This window comes from Haliotis asinina, chromosome 6 (assembly GCF_037392515.1).
Source record: "Haliotis asinina isolate JCU_RB_2024 chromosome 6, JCU_Hal_asi_v2, whole genome shotgun sequence".
Taxonomy (NCBI): Eukaryota; Metazoa; Mollusca; class Gastropoda; order Lepetellida; family Haliotidae; genus Haliotis; species Haliotis asinina.
The window spans coordinates 43,457,787-43,479,864 of NC_090285.1; the positions used below are offsets into that span (position 1 = coordinate 43,457,787).

The 22,078-nt window shown below is 40.0% G+C and overlaps 2 protein-coding genes across 2 annotated transcripts in view; one reads left to right on the forward strand and one right to left on the reverse strand.

Annotated features, from left to right (window-relative positions):
• The first annotated feature begins 3,118 nt into the window (after positions 1 to 3,118).
• LOC137288284 (T-complex protein 1 subunit beta-like) lies at positions 3,119 to 13,358 on the forward strand. The gene is made up of 15 exons (XM_067820776.1): positions 3,119 to 3,360; positions 4,093 to 4,161; positions 4,673 to 4,841; positions 6,480 to 6,556; positions 7,050 to 7,162; positions 7,927 to 8,053; positions 8,355 to 8,430; positions 8,910 to 9,010; positions 9,577 to 9,704; positions 10,035 to 10,138; positions 10,444 to 10,551; positions 10,927 to 11,067; positions 11,310 to 11,413; positions 11,890 to 11,989; positions 12,868 to 13,358. The coding sequence occupies exons 1-15, from the start codon at positions 3,358 to 3,360 to the stop codon at positions 13,038 to 13,040; spliced, it is 1,593 nt and encodes a 530-aa protein (XP_067676877.1). The 5' UTR covers positions 3,119 to 3,357; the 3' UTR covers positions 13,041 to 13,358.
• Positions 13,359 to 13,638: 280 nt separating this feature from the next.
• LOC137288282 (centrosomal protein of 290 kDa-like) overlaps positions 13,639 to 22,078 on the reverse strand; it is a 49,331-nt gene continuing 40,891 nt past the window's right edge. The window contains exons 46-57 of the mRNA XM_067820769.1: positions 21,347 to 21,491; positions 20,325 to 20,450; positions 19,689 to 19,832; positions 19,084 to 19,194; positions 18,653 to 18,817; positions 18,180 to 18,302; positions 17,752 to 17,973; positions 16,897 to 16,989; positions 16,478 to 16,560; positions 16,152 to 16,239; positions 15,443 to 15,568; positions 13,639 to 14,707 (exon numbers count right to left, since the gene is read on the reverse strand). Coding sequence (XP_067676870.1) covers positions 14,546 to 14,707; positions 15,443 to 15,568; positions 16,152 to 16,239; positions 16,478 to 16,560; positions 16,897 to 16,989; positions 17,752 to 17,973; positions 18,180 to 18,302; positions 18,653 to 18,817; positions 19,084 to 19,194; positions 19,689 to 19,832; positions 20,325 to 20,450; positions 21,347 to 21,491 — 1,588 coding nt within the window. The 3' untranslated portion in view covers positions 13,639 to 14,545. The remainder of the gene's footprint in view (positions 14,708 to 15,442; positions 15,569 to 16,151; positions 16,240 to 16,477; positions 16,561 to 16,896; positions 16,990 to 17,751; positions 17,974 to 18,179; positions 18,303 to 18,652; positions 18,818 to 19,083; positions 19,195 to 19,688; positions 19,833 to 20,324; positions 20,451 to 21,346; positions 21,492 to 22,078) is intronic.

Sequence of the window (22,078 nt, forward strand, 5' to 3'; positions counted from 1 at the left end):
ATTTACACACCATTGGGCCTGAGTGAGTTATCGGTTCATTTCAGCAATACATGAAAAGTAACCCAGCTGCCATGTGGAGACTCGAACCAGCTGATACATGACGAGTAACACTGTAACACTCTGTTCAGGCTGTTCCACTGCCCTATTTACCTGATCTGTAGGGTGGCGGTTTGGAATACATGAAGTTAAGCAAAAGTTTAACGTTAACGTCATAGGCTTGCAGTTGTTTATGACTTTGGACTTAGCTGCTTAGATGCCAGCACTTGATAATAATTATAGCAATTCGCTCTGTGCAGGTCCCTTGTGCTACCCGGAAATATATGATCGTGGTTCGAATCCCGGATGACCCAGATAGTGCTTCGAGGCTTTTTATCTCGTTACAAATCATGATTTTCACCTCAGTCCAGGACCTGCATTACTTAATGTTGTACGACAGAAATTTTGGCCGAAATAATCTCAAATCCACTTATTCACTGTTAATTTTGATTTAAAATATCTTCATCAAGTAATGAGGAAGACCCGTGAATGTCCGGGGTAGAATAGACCATCAGCAACCCATACTTACCATAAAAGGCTACTATGATTGTTGTAGGAGGCGACTAACGGGATCGGGTGGTCAGGCTCGCTGACTTGGTTGGCACATGTCATCGATTCCCAACTGAGCAGATCCATGATCATGATGTTGATCACTGGATTGTCTGGTCCAGACTCGATTGGAATATTGCTGAGTGCGGCGTAAAACTCGAGTCACTCACTCACCCACTCACTAATGAGGAAACGTATGAAAATCAATTTGGTGAATAGGTTTGATTTTTATGTTGTCTAACGCCGCACTCCGCAATATTCCAGCTTTCGTGTTTCAGCAATATACAGTGAAGTCACATGCCATGGGATGTAGATGGCAGAATATGGATCAGACAAACCGATCATTTATTCGGCAACGACCCATGTCACTGGACTGAAATCTTGACAAACCTTTCCCTATTTTCGTGAGGGAACTATTATTTCGTGGGGGGCCCCGTGTCGGTTTTGAGTAATAAATGAAGCAATTTATTTTTAAACATACAATTAAAAACAAGATCAGTGGTCTTTTAACTGGACTCGTAGCACCTGCTTTCACTAGTAAGAAATTCAAGATAATTCACATGAACAGTACTTTGATCAGACCACAACAATGAGCCATTATCTCTACTGAATCGCAGATATTACATCTTAAAAAGGGGTATTTAAGAGCACTTTGTGTGCTGAGGCGAAGAATGTATGTTGCGGAAAAATTATTGCCTAACAGAAATAACTCCTCTCCAAGGGTGCCAGTCAAATCGTCCCAGCGACAAAACGCCCCAGCAAATTTGGTCAAATCGCCCCAGATATTTGGTCAAATCGCCCCAGGTTTGGTCACATCGCCCCAGGAGGGTGGTCAAAGCGCCCCAGTTTATTCAAATGGTCTGATATATACTATAAATGCATGGTTTTATCAACTTCCATACTAAACTGAAAGCCAAAAGAAATGTTACATCTCTTCATATGTAAATAATTTCCCTACCATGTCAAGTTGAAGAACCGATTTGAGTGTGCTACATAGACTGTTCATTTAAGAAGAAGAGTAAGTAATGCTGTTTTTCGTATGACGCTCGTGGACAGTGTTAAGCCCATGTGTTTAAGAGTGATATCAATCGTTCAGTTTGCGATCAAACACAGAAAACAAAAGAGACTTTGAAAAAGGCAGAATTCAATGAAATAATCTTAGATTAGTATCTGGTGTGTCCTCCATTGGCATTCAAACATGCCTGAACTCGCCGTCTCACAGAATATGTCAAACGTCGGATGAAAGCAGCTGGAATCTGTCTCCACTCGTCCATCAGAGCAGCACTAAGTTGTTGACGTGTATGTGGTTGTTGCTGACGTAACCGGATCCGACCATCGAGGTAATCCCAGAGGTGTTCGATGGGGTTCATATCCGGTGATCTTGCATCACTTAGTTAACATGTTTTAATAGCCTGTTTATATCCGCACTATTTGACAAGATGTATTTACAAAAGCTCTAAATTATTTTGATAAGTATTATACCATACTTGTTGACGAAACCTATGAATTTACGGCCTCACTTTTTGACAAGAGTAATTAAAACAAACCCATCAAATTGTTTTCATACAAACAATTATACATTATACTGTACTTGTTGAGGAAACCTATGCATTTACGGCCGAACTTTTGTGACAACAGCAGCTGTAGATTGTTTTGATATGTATTAAGTCCCATACTTGCTGACAAAAACTGTGCATTTACGGCCAAAAAACATTTTATACAAGCCTTTCATTTAATTCTTGTAATTTACAAAAGCATAGATGACATGCAAATAATTGGTGTTATAAGTGTTGTCTATACATGAATATTACTTTTGCTCTTATCAGTTTACTAGTTAAATATTTATCAGAAACATTACTACATAGTATTATGTGAAGGCTGTAACATGGAAGTTTTATACAGATTGTAATTCTTTACCAAAAAATTGGTATTACGGTGTTACCTAGGCATGGGATATTACTAATAATATAACACATAATATTATGTGAAGAATATAGTATGGAAGTTGACAAAACCAAGCATTTGTGGCATATATCAGACCATTTTGAATAAACTCGGGCGTTTTGACTACCCCACTGGGGCGATTTGACCAAACCTGGGGCGATTTGACCAAATATCAGGGGCGATTTGACCAAGTTTGCTAGGGCGTTTTGTCGCTGGGGCGATTTGACTGGCACCCCTCTCCAAGAAAAGACAAAATAAATAATGTCTAAAATGTCAACACAACTTGGGCCATTGTGTATACAGGCATACTTGGGCATTTCAATGAAATAACTGTCATGGTTTTGTAATTTAAGGTTCTGCAAGCAGTACGGCTAATAAATAATTTGTGATTTTACTTTAAAAGGTAATAAGAAGATGAACAGTTTGTAAGATGAACGTGTGACTGACAGCGTCAAAATGGCATACAAACGTCCATAAATAAGATTAAAACGGTGACCACATTTGCATGGGAGCTGCACTTAATTTCTTAGGATATTATGAGGTACTGTTCGCATGCCATTGATATGCATTTTTCGTTTTTCGTTTTCGTGTCTTTCTTATTCCATACTTCAAAACTCCCCAACGAGAATGCATCGCAACTAGATTTTCTGTGCAAATGCGATACCGCAAGAGCCTATCTGTTTCTACAGCTTTTCGAGAACGAGAACCAGTTTGTCGTTAAACGAGACCAAACGAGACTTGGAAACGGCATGTTTTAGCCTGAGTAAGACGAACATTCGGGAAGAATTCGTGACCATATCTTGAAAATCGGTGTCTCCAGGTTTCAACATGGTATGTGATATATATTTTCACTACTTCAGTTTGGTTGATATGTGTGTCAAGGTAATAACCGGTGTGCATGTTAGTTAAACATGCATTTTTCTACGGATCCACGTGCGCCGGCAAAATCTGACATTATCTGAGTTTGCCATGCGAATTCACGTGTAGATCTCGCTTTATTTTAGGTTCAGGATTCTCCTGGGCAATCATAATCCATATCGCATTCTAAAATTGCCCAGTTCTGTCTTTGTCAGAATGAAGGGCGAGATCTTTATAAAAACTTTCTGAATGTTAATAAACCAGTAGAATTGCTATCGTGTCTTGTCACACAAGCGTTCGCCCTCAAGTTCAACTCCTACAGAAAATTTGTATACCGTTTATTATTTCTTCTGAACTGCTGTCATTAGAACATGGTGATTAGTTTCAAGGTTTTCCAGTTCTCCACTGAATGTTTTTTAGGCCTGGTTCTATTGTGCATAAGTGACTCTTTGTTGTGCCAAGTTGAGGTGTTTATATTCTGAGAAAACAGTGTCAAGGATTGTGGGAAGTAATCCAATATTTCAGATATAATTAATTAATTAATAATTAATAATTAATTATGATATATTTCTTCTGTTGTAATCACAGACTAGTCTCCATTGTGTGAATTCAGTATGCACTATGCAATACCTAGGATACCATTTTATGTTTAATTTTAACAAAAAAAATGATCATTTATAATTGTGTATCACAATTTCTTTTAAGCTCTCACTGAATCCTGTTCAAATCCTCAGTGCTGGCGCAGAGGAAGAAAAATCAGAAACAGCTCGTCTGGTGAGTGGTCATTGTAATTTGTGTTAAAGTATAATTAGTTAATGTTGTTGTCTATATTGTGTCCATGTCTATGTGTCATGACATGGAAGTATTTGGAAGTGAAGTGATTATCTGTGTTACTTGTTGGATTGTATGTATTGACAAGTGACCTGTGAAGGTCCGAGTTAGAATGGATCTTTAGTAATTTGCTTGTTGTAAGAGGTGACTAATGGGATTAGGTTGTCAGACTTGATGACTTGGTTGACCCACATGTCATTGTGTGCCAGGTGTTTAAGTATATGCTCAAGTCTTGTCTAGACTTCAGATGTTCAGTAAATTTACAGACTGCCATACAGCTAGAATATTGCTGAGTACAACTTAAACCTAACTCAATCACTAATCACAATCTGAAAGTTTCAGCCTAAACAATTAAAAGATCTCTTTGTTAGTTTCATTCCTTTGTATTAAACATAAGGAATTTGTGAATAAATATTGAATGTAACTTTGCTGGATAAGTTGTCTTTCTTTGTAGTCTTCATTTGTTGGAGCCATTGCTATTGGTGACCTGGTAAAGAGCACCCTTGGTCCCAAGGGTATGGACAAAATCTTACAGGGTTCCAACTCAGTGGAAGTCACAAATGATGGAGCGACCATCCTTAGAAGTATTGGTGTGGACAACCCAGCAGCGAAGGTTCTTGTAGGTCAGTGGATGTCATCTCATGTGTAGCAATCAGAGATCATGATGCAATACATTAGAGACATAGTGGGACAAAATAAGCTGTTCTTGAATTTTATAATAATGACAGAAAGTCTCACTGTGAAAGACCTGTGAAGGTCCCGGGGCAGAATAGGCCTTCAGCAACCCATGCTTGCCATCAAAAGGCGACTATGCCCAGATCGATGCTCATGTTCTTGATCACTGGATTGTCTGGTCCAGACTCGATTATTTACAGACCGTGGTCATATAGCTGGAAAATTGCTGAGTGCAGCGTAAAACTAAACTCACTGTGAAAATAATCATGTTCAAAGACTACCTTTTTTAAATAAAATGTCATCTCACAGTATCTTGTATTAGAGAAGGGGTAGTGATTCAAATGTTAGCTCGTCACGCCGAAGACCCAGGTTTGATTCCACCCATGGTTGCAATGTGTGAAGCCCATTTCTGGTGTCCCCAAGCATGATGTTGCTTAAATGTTGCTGAAGCGGTGACAAACCATATTCTCTCACTCACTTGTATTGGAGGAGTTGTATTGTGTCACTTGTCATTGTGTCACTTGTATTGTGTCATAAGTTATTTACCTTTAATGGCTAATTTCATTGAAGAAAAATCAAAATACTGTGTGTCCTCCAGATGTATATAGTTGTAATTTATCTTACCTCACACATGTCGCTTTCTGATTGGTTGAGTGCCCTTCTATTATTTTCAATGTACCCTACTTACAAGTGAGGTGCATTCCAATGCACCCGGTAGCCAATGGCAACTCATTCGGTTCTTCATGGTTGTACTTCTTTATGTTGAATGATATTGACTAATGTATGATGTATGGAAATTACCAGTGTTGCAAATGGGGAGATGGCTCGAAATCTGTTTTCCTTGTGTTGTCTGCAGAATCTAGTGATAGCTACGAAAAGATTTGCCTCACATTCCAATGAATATATTTTGACAAAACGTTCACATTTAGTCTGTGTGAATACTAAGAAGAGATACTAAGACAATACCCATGGGAAAAATAGCAACATGCAAGATTCAAATCATTTTGTTCAGATAGATTTGCTGAAGTGTACGATCCGATAACATTGAGGTGATCGGTAAGATGAATATCTTGTTCACTGGTCCCTCCAGGCCCATGCCCTTGGGGCTTAGGAAACATAAACAAATATCAAGGGTACATCAACCCATGATACCCTCGTGACAACTTATGATGTTAATCTCTGTTCATCAGTGATAAATGCAGTGTTTGCCCTGGAGCAGAGAACTTGTGTATTTGACACACAAATTATCTCAAGTACACAGTGAATTTAAAAGCTGGCATCATTGTTGACCCAATGCTTCTGGTCTCTAAGCTAAGTTAAGATAATCAATGCTTTTGATTTGCTGTTGTGTAAATCTAGTTAGATTTTGTTTGCCAGTTAACTGCTCAGTGATTAAATTTCTGACCTGCTTTACCATTGTTTTTATCATTATTAAACAATTGCAGGTGATGTCTTGATAAAAGTTCCATACTGAAGTTGACTCCCCCAAACATGTCCATCACTTCCTCTAAAGACACCAGGGAGTCGTGATAACTCCTATATTTTCATGTCTATGGCAGACACTGAGACTTGTTTGTGTTTTTCAGATATTTCCAAGGTTCAGGATGATGAGGTTGGAGATGGAACCACATCGGTTGTCGTGCTCGCGTGTGAATTGCTCAGGGTATGGTCTTTGTTGTAATAAACACCAGAGTCAAGCTTTTGTATTGACACTTGGACCTCATTCATTTGTCATTTTTGGACATGGAATGATTACATCCTTGTGTTTGACATTCACATCAAACATCATTGCAGTTACCAATACAGTATTCTCCCAGGATTTCAATGCCACAATGACAAATCTTGGTCATGCTAGCTACCCACTTAATTACTTGAAAACCATAGAATTTTCAACCCATTTGATACTCAACATTAAGTGTCTCCTCAAGGTGAAGGAGTGAGAGTTCTGTGAGAGTTGAAAAAAAAATCTATGTTCGTGTCCTGTCAGGGTAAGGATGTTTGTTTTTGTTTTACACCTATGCCCAGTTTGACATAGCATGCCTTTGTCCCACATGGACCAGATATCTACAAATGGCGGTCTCGGCTAGAAAATTGAGAGCGGAGAAATACAGCAGAGAAATCATGTTTTGATGGCGTGCCATATGTTGTAATTGCAGGAAGCTGAAGGGCTGGTCAGTCAGAAGATCCACCCACAGACAATCATTGCTGGCTGGAGAAAGGCTGTGGATGAGGCCAGGAATGCACTGAAGAAAGTGGCAAGGGATCATGGGTAACAACCTCATGTAACTTGTCAATGCTGATCAGTGTTTAGTCTCCATGGTTTTAGCACTCTACAGTTCACAGCTAGTTTGACTGAGTGTGCTGAAATATATTGTTAAGGGGTGGTGGTTGTGATGAAAAGACGTGGTTTTGTTTGTACGTTTTACAAATAGGGGATAACAATGGGGGAATATTTTTGGTAAGAGCATTTACATGTCATAAACAACAGTAGGTTTGCCAGATGCCAGGCAAGGACAGTAAGGGTTGAATTGAAGCATTTCTGCTCAGTTTTTATTAGCATATACTTGAGATGCATTTGTACTGCTGCTTACTGTTTCAAAAACAAGTAAAAGGAACTAGAGGTCAGTATTCAAAATTACAAAGAGATTGTGTTTAGACGACAACCTGGTTTTTGTTGGAGAAACTAGGGATGGTGCAGTATCATGTTTAAAGCATCCACATGTCGCGCTGAAGACCTGGGTTTGATTCCCCAAATGGGTACAACGTTTGAAGTCCATTTCTGGTCTCCTTTGCCATGAAATTGAAGGAATATTGCTAAAAGAAGCAAAAGATCATACTTACTCAGAAATATCCCTTGAATATGTTGATATTGGAATTAGCATAGACATATTCTTATGATCAGATTAGAAGTTTCCTTTGGTGCTTTGGATACTACAAAACTCACAGTAGCTCTAATTATGAAAATGCACCAACAATACACAACTGTAGCTATAACAATTTCACAGTATTTCAAAATAAAGTCTTTCCTTTCAGCAAAGATCCTGCTAAGTTCCGAGCAGACCTGATGAACATTGCCAGAACCACACTGAGCTCCAAGATCCTCACACAACACAAGGACTACTTTTCCAACCTGGCAGTGGATGCTGTCCTCCGACTAAAGGTAGGCCTCACAACACAGCACTTAGAGGATGTCTCTCCACCAAGTTCTATGTGTAAGTGCTGTAGTAGTAAGTCATACACTTTCTGATAAGAAAGTAAGTATTAGATTGTGTAGTTACCAGTTTGTAAATGCAAGATGTTACTGTACGCATTGTTTTTCATTGCGGAATTCCTATTATGCGAGTAATGTCACCAGCTTCGTGTCCATCAAGTAATCCAACACTGAGTCCGCTGCTGCTGCAGTCCTCCAAAGGTAGCACTTATCATTACTACATTTAATGTAAGGCTTTGTGTGTGTACAGGGAAGTGGCAATCTCGATGCTATCCAGATCATAAAGAAGCTCGGTGGTCAACTCCAAGACTCCTATCTAGAAGAAGGTACATATCTCTCTTAAGTATATACATACTTGTCATGGTTACAGTGTTGACAGAGCACCTGTTATTGTCTTATCTGAATATGACTTTCTTTTCTGCAAAGGCAGTAATTGTCATTACTACATATTTCACATCATCCTTACAATAGGGTGGTGCAGTAGCCAAGTGGTTAAAGCTTTTGCTCATCACGCCAAAGACCCAGGTTCGATTCCCCACATGGGTACAGTGTGTAAAACCCATTTCTAGGCCACGATATTGCTAGAATATTGCTAAAAACAGTGTAAAACCATACTCACATTATTGTAGTGTATATTGTATACAGACTATGTCTGGCAAATATGGGGAAGACCAAGTACCAAAGCTTATCACTGCACTGGTTTTATTTTCGTTTCAGATATTTATACAGATAGGTTCACAAAACATGTGTATAAACTTTGCAGATTTGAATGTTTTCTATAAACTGATGTCATTTTAAATTACAGGGTTTTTGCTTGACAAGAAAATAGGTGTGAATCAGCCAAAGAGAATTGAGAATGCCAAGATCCTGATTGCAAACACACCCATGGATACAGACAAGATCAAGGTCAGTCTAGACGTCCAGATTGTCTTTCATCCCTGTTTGTTGTGATTCACACAGTTAACTGTTAGACACTGTGTCCAGTCCAGTTAGTACATGTGGGATTACTAAACGCAAGAATTAGGAAAATGTGTAGCTCGGTCTGACTAATTACGTCTTGCTCTAGTAGCCTATGATTGTCAGAATTATGCATGATAGGTGCATTGTGTTTGTAGGAATATTCACATTGAAACCACTTTTGTGTAAGGGCGATGTATTTTGCAAGACCTGTAGTAGGGTTTAGAGACGGTTAATGATTAGTGGATTTGTTGAAATAAGAGATAAACCCAAACAGCTGAAGCTTGTTATTGGAATATTACCGATGTCTTTATGTGAAAGCTGTGTGCAGTCAAGACCATCTCTGTGAAGTAGTCTTTCCATGTTTATAGCCTACATTCATAGACACTAGCACATGTCCTATGACCTGTTAAAGGCTGACGAAACACTTTGTTATGGAAAACATGTCATATCAGACCACACATTAGACTGGTGTACATGTCCATGTCATTACATGAAAGTCCGTCTTCTTTTAGGTGTTTGGAACAAGAGTGCGTGTTGATGCTGTGTCAAAGGTGGCTGATTTGGAGATAGCAGAGAAAGAGAAGATGAAAGAGAAAGTCAACAGAATTGTCAGCTCAGGCTGCAATGTCTTCATCAACAGGTGAGGCTTAGGGGTGTTACCAAACAGATGGCATTTTGTGTTGCCTGGTCTTGTAATTGTGCTGTTCTGCTTAGTGGTCTAATTTTTCAAATGCTGCTTAGCTGTTTAATGTTCAGGTAAGACTCTTTGGAGTAGGTAGTAAGTGAAGCTTATTGATATTCACCAATATATGAGGTGGTATTGAGATGAAAAAAACCCCTATGTTTTGCCATATGTATAATTTTATCATATCCTGACTCGTAAGCTAGTGCAATTAGTATGAGTCAGACTATAGTAGATATATTTATCCAGAAAATACATTGTCTCACTTGTTCATGTGATGTTTTGCAGGCAACTCATCTACAACTACCCAGAGCAGTTGTTTGCTGATGCGGGAGTGATGGCCATTGAGCATGCTGACTTCGAGGGTGTAGAGAGACTGGGCCTTGTCACAGGTTGGTAGAGATTCTCATTTCTGTCATTGGAACTTCTCAGTCTTTCCCATATTACCATAAAAATGTTTGTCATTAAGGACCAGCCTGTTTTCATGCCTGTGATGCTTACAAGTAATTAATATTATGATGATTATTTGCCTGCCTGTATACAGATTGGAAGACAAAGTAACTGACTGTAATTGAACTGAAGTGTGTGTCAGTGAATTGCACTTTTATCATAAATGTATGGCCACTTGTGATTATGTCAGGTCCAGCTGAGTATGTCTTTTAGTGCCTAGATTGAGTCAGATGTGCTTGTCTTCCAGGTGGTGAGATCTTTTCCACATTTGACAACCCTGACACCGAAAAACTTGGTAGATGTGATCTTATTGAGGAAATCATGATTGGTGAAGATAAACTCTTGAAGTTCTCAGGTAAATCAGCTGAAAACGTTCTTATTCATCTAAGAAAGTACTATATTTGACTTTGGGACTTTAAGACCAAGTTCTGTGTTAAAATAATTTAAGAAATGGAACCGTATACTGTCATGTCTGTGTGGCTAAGAGAGCTACTAAGATTTTTGAAGGTAGTTAATGGTGCACAGCGTGTTCATCAAAATACAGATTATTTGTCTCAGTAAGGCCACCTACAGTTATTAGACGCCAGTTTTGTGGATTACACTGTTATTTGTGACGTGCTTTCAAGGTCATATTCTATGTGATCTGACAATACTGTGTATTGACCTTCTAACAATAGGATGTGGTTTTTCAAATATCCGTAATCCTTTTGTAAATGTTTATGTTCTATAGGTGTGAAGTTGGGTGAGGCATGTTCCATCGTACTCCGAGGAGCAACACAGCAGATTCTGGCTGAGGCAGAACGCTCCCTCCATGATGCCCTCTGTGTGTTGTCTCAGACTGTGAAGGAAACACGCACAGTGTTTGGAGGAGGTATGCAGATGTAGATGACACAGTTGCTCAAGAAAGTTATACATTAGTCTCTCAAGGTTTCTGTCCACAGCCAGTATGTTAAAAGACAATCTTGTGAGGATAATGCCATGTAACGTGTTGGGAAATGTTAATTCTGGGCTAATTCTGGTAATGGAGTTTGAGTTCACAGTCTCCTTTTGATATTGATCAGACTACTGTATTTGCAGAATTTGTGGTTAAAGTTATGACCGTTTCAATAACAGGAAGCTCAGAGATGCTGATGGCTGATGCAGTGAGCAAGCTGGCTGCTAAGACCCCAGGCAAAGAGGCCGTGGCAATGGAATCCTTTGCCAAGGCACTCAGGATGGTAAGCTCACTGACGGTGTATTGTCAGATGTTGAGGGCTTTGGGTGGCTGGTTGTAGAAACTGCCATATTTAATGTGCAGAGTTGACAGTTTCACCAGCATATGACATTGGGCTTATCTGGTCTTGATGTATTACATTTTTCAGGTGTATTGCTGACTGTTAATGCACAAAAGACAAGCTCTGTTCATCAAAATCATCATTGCTATTTTCCTGGTGGATAGTACATGTATCTTCATACAGTGAATTTAAAGTCAGCTCAGAGTTAGTACCAGTCTAAAGCATTATCACTGCCCCTATACCTGGAAGATTGTGAAGTGTGGCTAGGAGTTAATACTTAAGTTCCATCTCTTTGCTGAGTGTCAGGACAAGTGAGTCCATGCCATATTTCAGATTATTGATTTCGTGTTTGATGACGTGCCATAGACAGTATCAATGTGATCTTGTTTGTTCATGTTTCATGCCTCTTTTGTTTACAGCTGCCCACAACTATTGCTGATAATGCAGGTTACGACAGTGCCGACCTTATTGCCAAACTGAGAGCAGTCCATACAGAAGGGAAGCACACATACGGCCTCAGTAAGTTGCTGCAGTCACATCTCTGATAGTGCTAGCAAACGCCTGATATTTTGTGAACAATTTGTGACCTGTATTCATAAGAAAGTTAACCCTAGACCAAACAAAATAAAACCTTCCCACCCTATTTTGTAGATTCTACAGTTCAATGTCACATAGAATAAGTGTATATATGGATGACAACTTCTTTAATACTTGAAAACGACTTTTCAATACAGGTTCTTGTATCATTTTCAAGTGTAAATGATACAGGGAGAGAACAGGCGATATATATTCAACGGAAAACTAATTAACAAGTGATAACAAAAAAGGGGGTTAAAAATGGATACAAGGATAAACATAGAAGCCAGTGGAATACAAGTTAACAATGTGATGACAACTAAGTAAGCCAGTGAGGTACACAGAGTGGATTGTTTGTACAGGAGGCTAGAGTTAATTAGTTTTCCATTGTATATATGTTGCCTGTTCTCTCCCTGTATCATTTACTCTTGAAAACGATACAAGAATCTGCATTGAAACGTTGTGTTCTAGTATTAAAGAAGTTGTCATCCATATACACATATTCTATTTGATTTCCAACTTGCTAAAATATACCACTCAAACAAGTTCAGTGTCTGTTGTTTCTTTTGGTGTTTAGTGAAGTAGATAATTAAGACTGTTGGATAATGAAGTATAATTTTGTTTCCCTAACCTATGCAGGCAGTAGTGTTTGTTTGAAGCATTCCTGTGTGGCTTTTGTGTAGGCAGGAAAGGACCTTGTGCCACAAGTTTTGAAGATTGTATCTTGAATGTTGGAGAATTTCAGAAGGTCCAAGATGAATGTAGTAAGACCTAGCTTTTGAGACAATATATTCTAAGGTTGTTTATGAATATTTTTTCAGATATGGACCAAGGTATAGTTGATGACATGGAGAAGAATGGAATCACCGAGTCGTTCCAGGTGAAGCGGCAGGTGTTGTTGAGTGCTGCCGAAGCTGCTGAGATGATTCTACGAGTAGACAACATCATCAAGGCTGCTCCCAGGAGGCGGGACCCAGATGACCGGTGTCATTAACTGACCTGGATATTATCATATCTGTGACATTATTTCACTGTGTCTCTCATGTCTCATTTTGTTATGAGCTTCATGGTGAATGGGCTAGGAGTTGGTACTGAAGAATCAGAATCAGCGCTCCAGTGCAGCACCAGTGTCAAAACAGGATCTTCTCTGAGGAAACGACACTGTGATACACCTATTCACTTGAGATGGACACCTACCAGGAAGCCCAGATTGTATGGAAAGTGCTATTCGTCTGCTTTATTTTGTGCTATATAAATTATGATCTGTCATCAGTTTTCATATTCTGTGTAATAAAAGATACACTTACAGGGACCAACTTGTCTGAATCTCTCATTGGTGACAGCCCTGCCCTGACATCATTCATTAGGTGTTTTTACTCCATAAAGTAGTCTTCATGACTTTGATGGGTCTTGTTTTTGGACATTTATCATTACTAGTATGGCAAGTACCATGTGCTGAACATTTTGGCACTCTAAGGGACTACATGTTAAAGTTTGTTGAGTAAAAAAACCCCCAAATCCTGTGGTGATTGTGTCGTGTCCTGTCATAGTGGTTTCATCATGGCGTTTTACACAAAACAAGATACAGTCAGTTCACAATTCATTAATATTTTAATACAAAAATAGCTTGACAAATAAATATGTAAATATTTTCTACAGTACAAGAGGACGGCAATATGACATCTTTACGCAGCATTAACAATATCACAGGTAGTTGAATGAAACTGACTGGAGGCACATCATATGCTTGACCAATGGAGATGTTCACAACACTGACATGACACACTAATGTCGCTGAGTGTGCATACATTTAACAGGATAATTTTAAAACAATTCTTTAATGACTGGTACTTTCAGCTAGAAAACGGGATGTTTGTTCTCAAACAAAAGCTCTCTGACCGGTTTCATTAGTCAGCTGTCAGAGGCACATCACACGCTCAACTGTATATGGAGCCAGTCTGGATGCTTACCACATTGTGGAACATGAGTGTATTTTGTATCAATGTATATAATTGGACATGTTTAATTAATAGACTTGTTTTTGCAATTTTCCTGGACAAGCGTAGGGCATGGACATTTCTCGTGCAGCTGTCATTCACTTCAGTATTGTTAGAAAAAAAAATATAGATTTTTCTCAAACAACAGTGAAAACTAGCCCCATCTTATATTTCTGCTCTCTTACACACATGTAGCACTTGATGTTTTTCAGTCCTCAGTTAAATACAAAATAAAATGCAAGCAGGATTTACATACATGTATCGACTCCTCCAGAATGAAATGACTAAGTTACTGTTCTCCTTAATGATAACTTTTAAGATGTGAGCTAGCCATGTGTTGTCAAGATGCTCTCACTCTAACACCCAGCTAATGGAAAGGGGCACGTGCTGGCAGTGTTGACTAATGTGGATTTCCACTAATTGCTAGTTAGAGACACTGATGGGACATATTCAAGCCTGTATATACTGAGGTATGTAGTCATGGAAGTGGCAGATCAGTAGTCTACAAACCAGGCACTTTCACAGAGATTCCAAATTGTGTAGATATTTGTTGCAACTTCTCTTCATATAGCACATTTTTCTGGACAGCTTGTTTATAATTGTACTTCAGATCTTCGATCTCTTCGAAGAATTCAGGACCAAAGCTTTCAAGTTCTTTCTTCAGCTGAAAGGAATATTGAATATGCAATGACAATGGAGAGGAGGAGAAATGGACATTATAAGCTGTTCTCCGGTCATGAGGGGGACATGATTTGATGTACCCTTGATGTTTGTTTAAGCTCCCTGAGCCCAGCTCCGGGAATATAAATTAACATTAAGGGTACATCAACCATGGTCCTTAAGGATCAATGTATTTTTCTTACCGAACACCTCAATGTTAATTTTGAAATGTTTGAAGCAAGGGTACAATTCTTCTTGTGGCCATTGCTAGATTTTGCCAAGTAAAACAGATTTAGAGTTATCTCCCTTCCATCGATTTGCCTTTGCTAAACACTGGTAGTTTTCATACATCCATCATACATGATTCAAGGTCATATTCGCGATAATGAATTAATACCATGAAGTACCAAATGATTCGGCATTCCCAGTGAGGTACATAGAAAATGTTACTTGTAAGCTGTGTACATTGAAAATAATAGAAGAGCGCTCAGCCAATCAGAAAAGCGGCATTTATGTGTAAGGTAGGATAAAGACATGCAGACAACATGAAGGGGATTGTATGGCAATAATGGTGAATACATATTTACAGCACTATCAGTAACTAGTTTGCTGCAGTTGCATATACACATCCTGCAGTTGTTAAACTGAACGTAGCATAGCCAATCTTGCTCACAGTATTGCATTATAACGTGATGGACGTTTCAACCCATTAACGTTGTAGCGTTATATCGACACTCACCTTATCGACTTCCAGTCGTAACTTATCCCGCTCAAGCCTGACTCCTTTGAGATCCATTGTCACCTCCACATTCTCCCGAAGAACTCGGTCGTAGTTACCAGCCTTCGTCAGGATGTCATCATCAAGCTGACAACATAGTAACCACTCTTTCACTTAGCTAAATTTCACTCTCATTAAGCTCCACTTGTAAGTCCCAACTACTGCCTCTTATCCAAGTAATGAAAGAGTTGCTAGTAACAGATTACAGACATCAGACCATGTAACCGGCAATGACTACCTTCTAGGGCAACAATGGGCCACTCGTGCATGAGACTCAAATGTACCTTGCCCAACCTGTATGTTTCAGCACCAGGGTTCTCTTGCACATCAGACCAGTGTTTGAAAAAATTGTTCAACTCAACTTGACAGCCGGCTGGTGGCGCATAAATGTTGCCTGCCCATCTTGAAAGTTGCCTGCCCACCTTTAAGTAACCCTCTCTTCGATTGGTTCTTGTTGAACCATGTTTCGGGCTGGTGGAGAGAATTTCCAGGCAGCCCTACTCAAAATTTACCTGCCATGGGCAGTTGGGCAGGCCGTTATTTCGATCACTGCATCAGACTCAAATGTAAGCTGAGTGTTCTCAAACACCAAGGTCGTGTACAAAACAAGTTGCATAGTACAATGCAAACACTGAATGTCATGCAAGATTGATGTGACTGAGGAATTTACCTGTGTGGAGCTGCCGCCGGCTGGTCGTCTACGTCGCAACTCACTCATAAGTTCCTGCTTCTGTTCTTCCAGCTGCTGAATGGTTAACCTGAGAGACATAAAAAACATGCAGCGTCTTTTTCACAATTCTAAATGTCTGTACTAGAGGATCAACATTTTGTCTTTGTTATTTTTCCACGTAAGAAAACAACCCTGTTTAACAGTTGTCTGTCATGGACACTAAATTTGGAATCCCAAAGGAACCTCTGTTTAGTTTCTTCATGCACAGTCAGTCTTCCCACTTTGTGCCCCGACTGATCTGTCTCGACTGATCTGTCTCTACTGACCTGGCCTGCTGGTACTCCCTCATCAGGTTCGCATCACTGGTGTGAGCCTGACTGCCGACAGGAAACCTCTCCAGGACCATGATCTACAGCAGTAGGAACAAGCTGTATCACCTACAGTCTACTAGTTATCAACCACATTGTGCCTGGTGATTGTTGCAGAACTGTGACAATTCGGTAAACTAGTTAACATCATAAGACAAATCATTTGGAATTACACATCGATATTCAGGTTACTACAGACATGCTTGCTGTGATAATTCAAAACGTAAAACTATTAATGTTTTCTTATGGGACTGAGCAATAATGTTAACTCTACATTATAGTCTGTAAGAATTTCTTTCAGGTTTGACAGTCAGTTACCAATCATCCTGCTGCAGATTAAGGTACACTTGTAATGTGTTGGGTATACTATTGCTCACCTTCTTCTGTAGCTCGTCCTGGTTCCTGATCAGGTCCTGCTCCCGTTCAGCCGCATCCTTCAACAGCTTCTTTGTGTCAGAGACTATCTTGTTCTGAATTGGAATAAAATAACTAGTGTAGGAACTCATGGTAACACTTTGCAAAGACATAGGAGGAACACATTATCCCTTAAAATCAGAGCAAACCCTGTCTGCCCCAGTCTCTTCTCCAAACCACCCAGCTTCTTGCCACTATTTCAAGAAGCCAAATATTCCCGACCATCACTTTCTCCACTCATCTGGCTTCTCCACACCATCTATAACTCAAACAACTCTTTCTTTGCCATTATTGTTCTTCTCTCCACCCCTCTTCTCCACTTCCCTTCCTTCCCTACCAGTCCAATCATTATGATCACCTCAATACCATCATCTGTTATCTCCCCACCACCTTTCCTCAGTTAACTACTCCCTTAACCTTCCTTCCACCACACCTCTTCTCATCACTCCTCTCTCCAGCCACCCCTTTCTTCTTGTCACCTTTTCCTCTCCCCATCCATCTTACTCTCACCATACCTTTTTGTCCACAAACCAATTCTCCCCAGTCCATCTTTCACAACCATCCATCTTCTATATATCCCTCTTCTCTTAATTCCTCTTCCTGAAACAATGCACCCTCTACTCATGCTCCTTCTCAAGACCCTTCATCTGACCACCCATCTTCTCACCCATTCTTCTTCCCAATAAACATTTTGTCCACAAGCCAATCCTTCCCCCAATTCATCTTTCTGAACCGTCTATCTCCTCTCTACTCCTCTTCTCATCAAACCATTCCTTCAACAATCCATTTCTCCTAACCCTTTTCCTCCCTAAACGCACCTTCTTCTCCAGGTCCTGCTCAAGTCCCTTGATCTTCTCCTCATACATGCGAGTGACGACAGCTGATTTCCAGCCCTTGGTGTCGCTGGACATGGCATTGGGGCGTTTGGCCTCCTCGATCTCCAGCTTGGTTCGTGTGTCAGTCAGCTCTTTGTGGTGGTGGTCAGACTGTAACTCTGTTGACCGTAGTTGTACACGCAGCTTCTCTGACGTCTCCTTCTCCTACAACAACATTCAAAACATGATTGGGGTTTGGTGTATCAAGGATTTCAAAATTTTATAAAAGTTGAAATGTTCTTTAGGTCTGTCTTTTTTTTTTCAATTTCTGAAAACTTTACAGGATCTTGTCATAAGTGAAATTTAAGTCCCTGCAAAACCAACAATCACACCAGTGGACAACTGTTCGACACAACATGCATTTGGCTAACCTTCATCAACTCCTTCCTCATCTTCTCATAGTCATTCATCAACTTGGCAGTGCCCTTCTGTTGGGAGGTGTACCTGTCACTCAGCGTGGCACCCATTGTCTCACGCAACTCATCCAGTTGTTTCTGTAATATCAATCAGACAGATTCTATGCTATAATCCTTAATTTGATCAGAAAAACAGGCAATTCACAGTATGCTTCCCAAAAGTCACTGAAACATCTTAATATAAACCTTGGTACACACATGAAATCCTTAATTTACACAGTTCTTGCATTAGGGAAATATCTCCCCAAACCTTATACTCACAACATATTTAATCTACATACTTATGCTCATGTTTTCAAAAATAAAAGGATGAGGTTGGTCCACTGCATGAACCAAGAACACTTCTACCTAAATATTAAAACTTTAGGCTCAATATGACTAGCTATTGACAGTCAGTTGGCTGTATTCAACACAATCATGTCCTTCACCTTGAGTGCCTCATTCTCCAGTTTAAACATGGCTGCCTGGTCTGTGGCATTGTAGCCTGGAGCCCTCTTCAGCTGCTCATTCTCCATCTGGAGTCTCTCAACTACTCTCTTCAGCAGGGCAATCGTCTTCTCAAGTTCCCGGTTACTCTTGCCACTCTCACCAATCTATAACAACATTAACATAACCTACTTAATATCAACAATCCCAACCCTAGCATCAATCTAACCATATTTACAATCAATATAACCACACCCAGTTTACAGTCTGGCATCAGCATAAACAACTTTACACCTTAAGATCAGTGTGAAAAACCTCACACCCCAACATCAATATAAACAACTTTACACCAGCTGTAAACCATCTGTACTCCCCAACACCTACAAAACATCCATAGAATCTATGTCATCAGCATCAGATTCCCACTGCTCACCCTCCTGATGCTGGTGTTGGAGGACCCAAGGGATCTGGCTGTATCCCCACTCAGCTGGGCGTTCTCCATTTTCAGGGCATCTGCATATCGCTGCAGGTCCTTAATACGATCCTACAGATAACACACAATATAGGGATTAAACACAAATATTAATGGCAAAAGATTTGGAAACAAAAGACAATTTCACTCATACCTGAGAAAGGCAATCCGCAATCCAACCATTAAACTGAAAATAATCCATAATCAAGTATCTGACAACTTGTTCACAAATCATTATCACCTAATCCCTATTACTTAGATAGCTTATGACAAGAGATTCCCTACAGGAATCCCCACAATAGATTACACAGATATTTCAAACTACAGTCATCCCTCGCAATAACGCGCTTCGCGATACTGCGGATTTGGTTAAACCGGTGGGTAATCCATGCCTCCCATAAAAAGGTTGTACTGCGATCACACCCCTTCACGAAATCGAAAATAGCTCATCAACAAATCCACTGCTGCGCTCTTATAACTTGCGTAACCTAGTGAAATTCAGTGCGGATGGCAACTGACAGTGTTTATTGTACATATCCATTGTGTTTCACATGCTTCACATGTACCTTCATCCTGGGCAGGTCTTTCCGAGCCTGCTCTGCTTCGAAGCGGAGTTCAATGTTTTCCTCTGACAGCTTCAGGACCTGGCGCTGGAGGTCCTGGTTCTTCTCAAACAATTTCTGATACTCTATGGTTGTCACTCCGCCACTCTGGAGGCAGAAATACGGGTTTGAGATAGAATGATAGGTGTAGGTTGTTCATCTGTAGGTTGTTTGCTAGGCTATATTGCATTAACTTGCTTACAGTAGTATTACCATTTTACAGCCCAATGAAGGTATAAATGAATCAGTGAGTTTAGTTTTATGCAGCTTTCAGCAATATTGAAGCAAAACCATGCCAGGAGAAACCATAGATGGGCTTCAGACATTGTACCCATGCGGGGATTTGAACTTGGGTCTTCGGTGTGACAAACAGACGCCTTAACCACTAGTCTTCCCCACCACCCCTGATGGTACTGAGTACCAGAGTGAATGAGATCTTTTTGTTAGAATGATCTTTTATACACATGCATTTTTTATGTATCTGGATGTTTCCGAGCCATCTGACTACACGAATCATCCTGATTTAACCATTTTCTACATGAAAAACCCTGCTTTGACTGACAAATATCATTATTGTGTTTCTTCCGAGGCTGGACATACCGTGGAGCAATGAGCTAGTGCCCTCTCCAGCTGATCCACCTGCTCAGTGAGCTGCTGGTTGCGGAGCTGAGTCTCCTTGTAGGATGTATCCCGGTCCATCACCAGCTGGCGCCGGAGGTTGGCCAACTGGAGGACAGATGCAACAACATTCAACAACTTGTGGCTAACTGGTGGACAGATACAACATTCAACATCTTGTTGCCACCTGGTGAATGGATTCAGCAACATTTAAAATCTGGCTAACTGGTGGATGGAGACAACAAAATTCATCATCTTGTGGCTATCTGGAGGACGCATACAACATTCAACATCTTGAGGCTATCTGGGGAACAGATACAACAATATTCAACATCTAGCAGCTATCTGTTGGACACTGTGTGTGCAATACTTTACTTTCCCAGGTGGCCATCAGGGCCTGTTGCTGCCAACAGGCATTACAATCTACAGGCCCTGAATGAAATGTGCAGGCCCATTTTGTCAAAATAATAAAAACAAAATCTACTACACTGTACACAGTTTCACACTGTTTCTACAAAATGAATTAGCAAACCCTATGACACAGAATTTTAAATTTCAATCGCTGTTTGGACACATACAACATTCAACATCCAGTGGCTATCTGGTGGACACATACAACATTCATCATCCAGTAGCTATCTGGTGGACACACAAAATTCAATATAGTAGTTATCTGTTGGACACATACAGCATTCAACATCCAATGGCTATCTGGTGGACAAATACAACTACATTCAACATATCAGGTCACTGTTGGACACATACAACATTCAACATAAAGTGGCTAACTGGTAAACAGATACAACAGTATTCAACATAGCAGCAATCTGTTGGACACATACAACATTCAACATCCAGCATCATCAGGAGGACAAATGGAGTATCAGGTTCATAGACTGTTAAGTGCAATCCTTACACATCCAATATCTGTTTCTCGTATCCAAAATATTCTTCCCACATTCATTCTTTTCACTTCCATGTTATTAGAGTGTTACAAGAGTTACCTCCTCCTGCAGCATGTAGTTTTTGTTCTTCAGCTCCTCCGACTCATGTCCAGCCTTTCCAGGGGGCGCTGCACTCACATGTGACACGGTGGTGCGGGAAATGGCACGAGACCTTGCCTCTAGACTCTCCTTCTCACGGTTAGCTCTGTGGGAGACAGAAACACAAGCAATCATCTAGGTGTGCAGGGAACAAACTGTCAGATACAATCAGCCCATACTGACCCCAGTCAGAACAGTCAGTATGTTATCATCAGTTGTGGGGCTGTAAGCATCACATCATTCAAACAAATGTCCTACAAAATGACAGGACGTCCAAAACCGATAGTTCATACATACAACAGATATACAACATACAGGAAGTGTTTATCGCACATGCAGTAAACAACATCTATACCAAACACACTTACCAACTGATAATTACAACTTTTCTTGTCCCTGACCATTTCCTTTATGATTAGTCAAAATGAACATACCACCTACAGTGATAATTAAACCTGTTGCCTCATTATATCTGCAGTTTCCTGTATGTCCAGAACACCTAATTGTTTTTGTTTCCTATCTAAGAAAAGCAAAACTGAAAAGCAGCTTGTGAAAATATGTACCAAATCCTTTTGTTTGTCAACAACATGTAAAATCAAATCACCAGTTTGTGCCCTCCAATAGAGCAGGGCTGTACACAATTTTTGACATATTTTTGACACAGGAATAATTTCTCTGGTAAAAAGTAAACAG

Excerpts from the sequence above, each read along its gene's own strand:
- LOC137288284 (XM_067820776.1), top strand. Across the intron at positions 8,431-8,909 it reads AGACTCCTATCTAGAAGAAG|GGTTTTTGCTTGACAAGAAA; the intron begins GTACATATCTCT and ends TTTAAATTACAG. Across the intron at positions 11,990-12,867 it reads GAAGCACACATACGGCCTCA|ATATGGACCAAGGTATAGTT; the intron begins GTAAGTTGCTGC and ends ATATTTTTTCAG.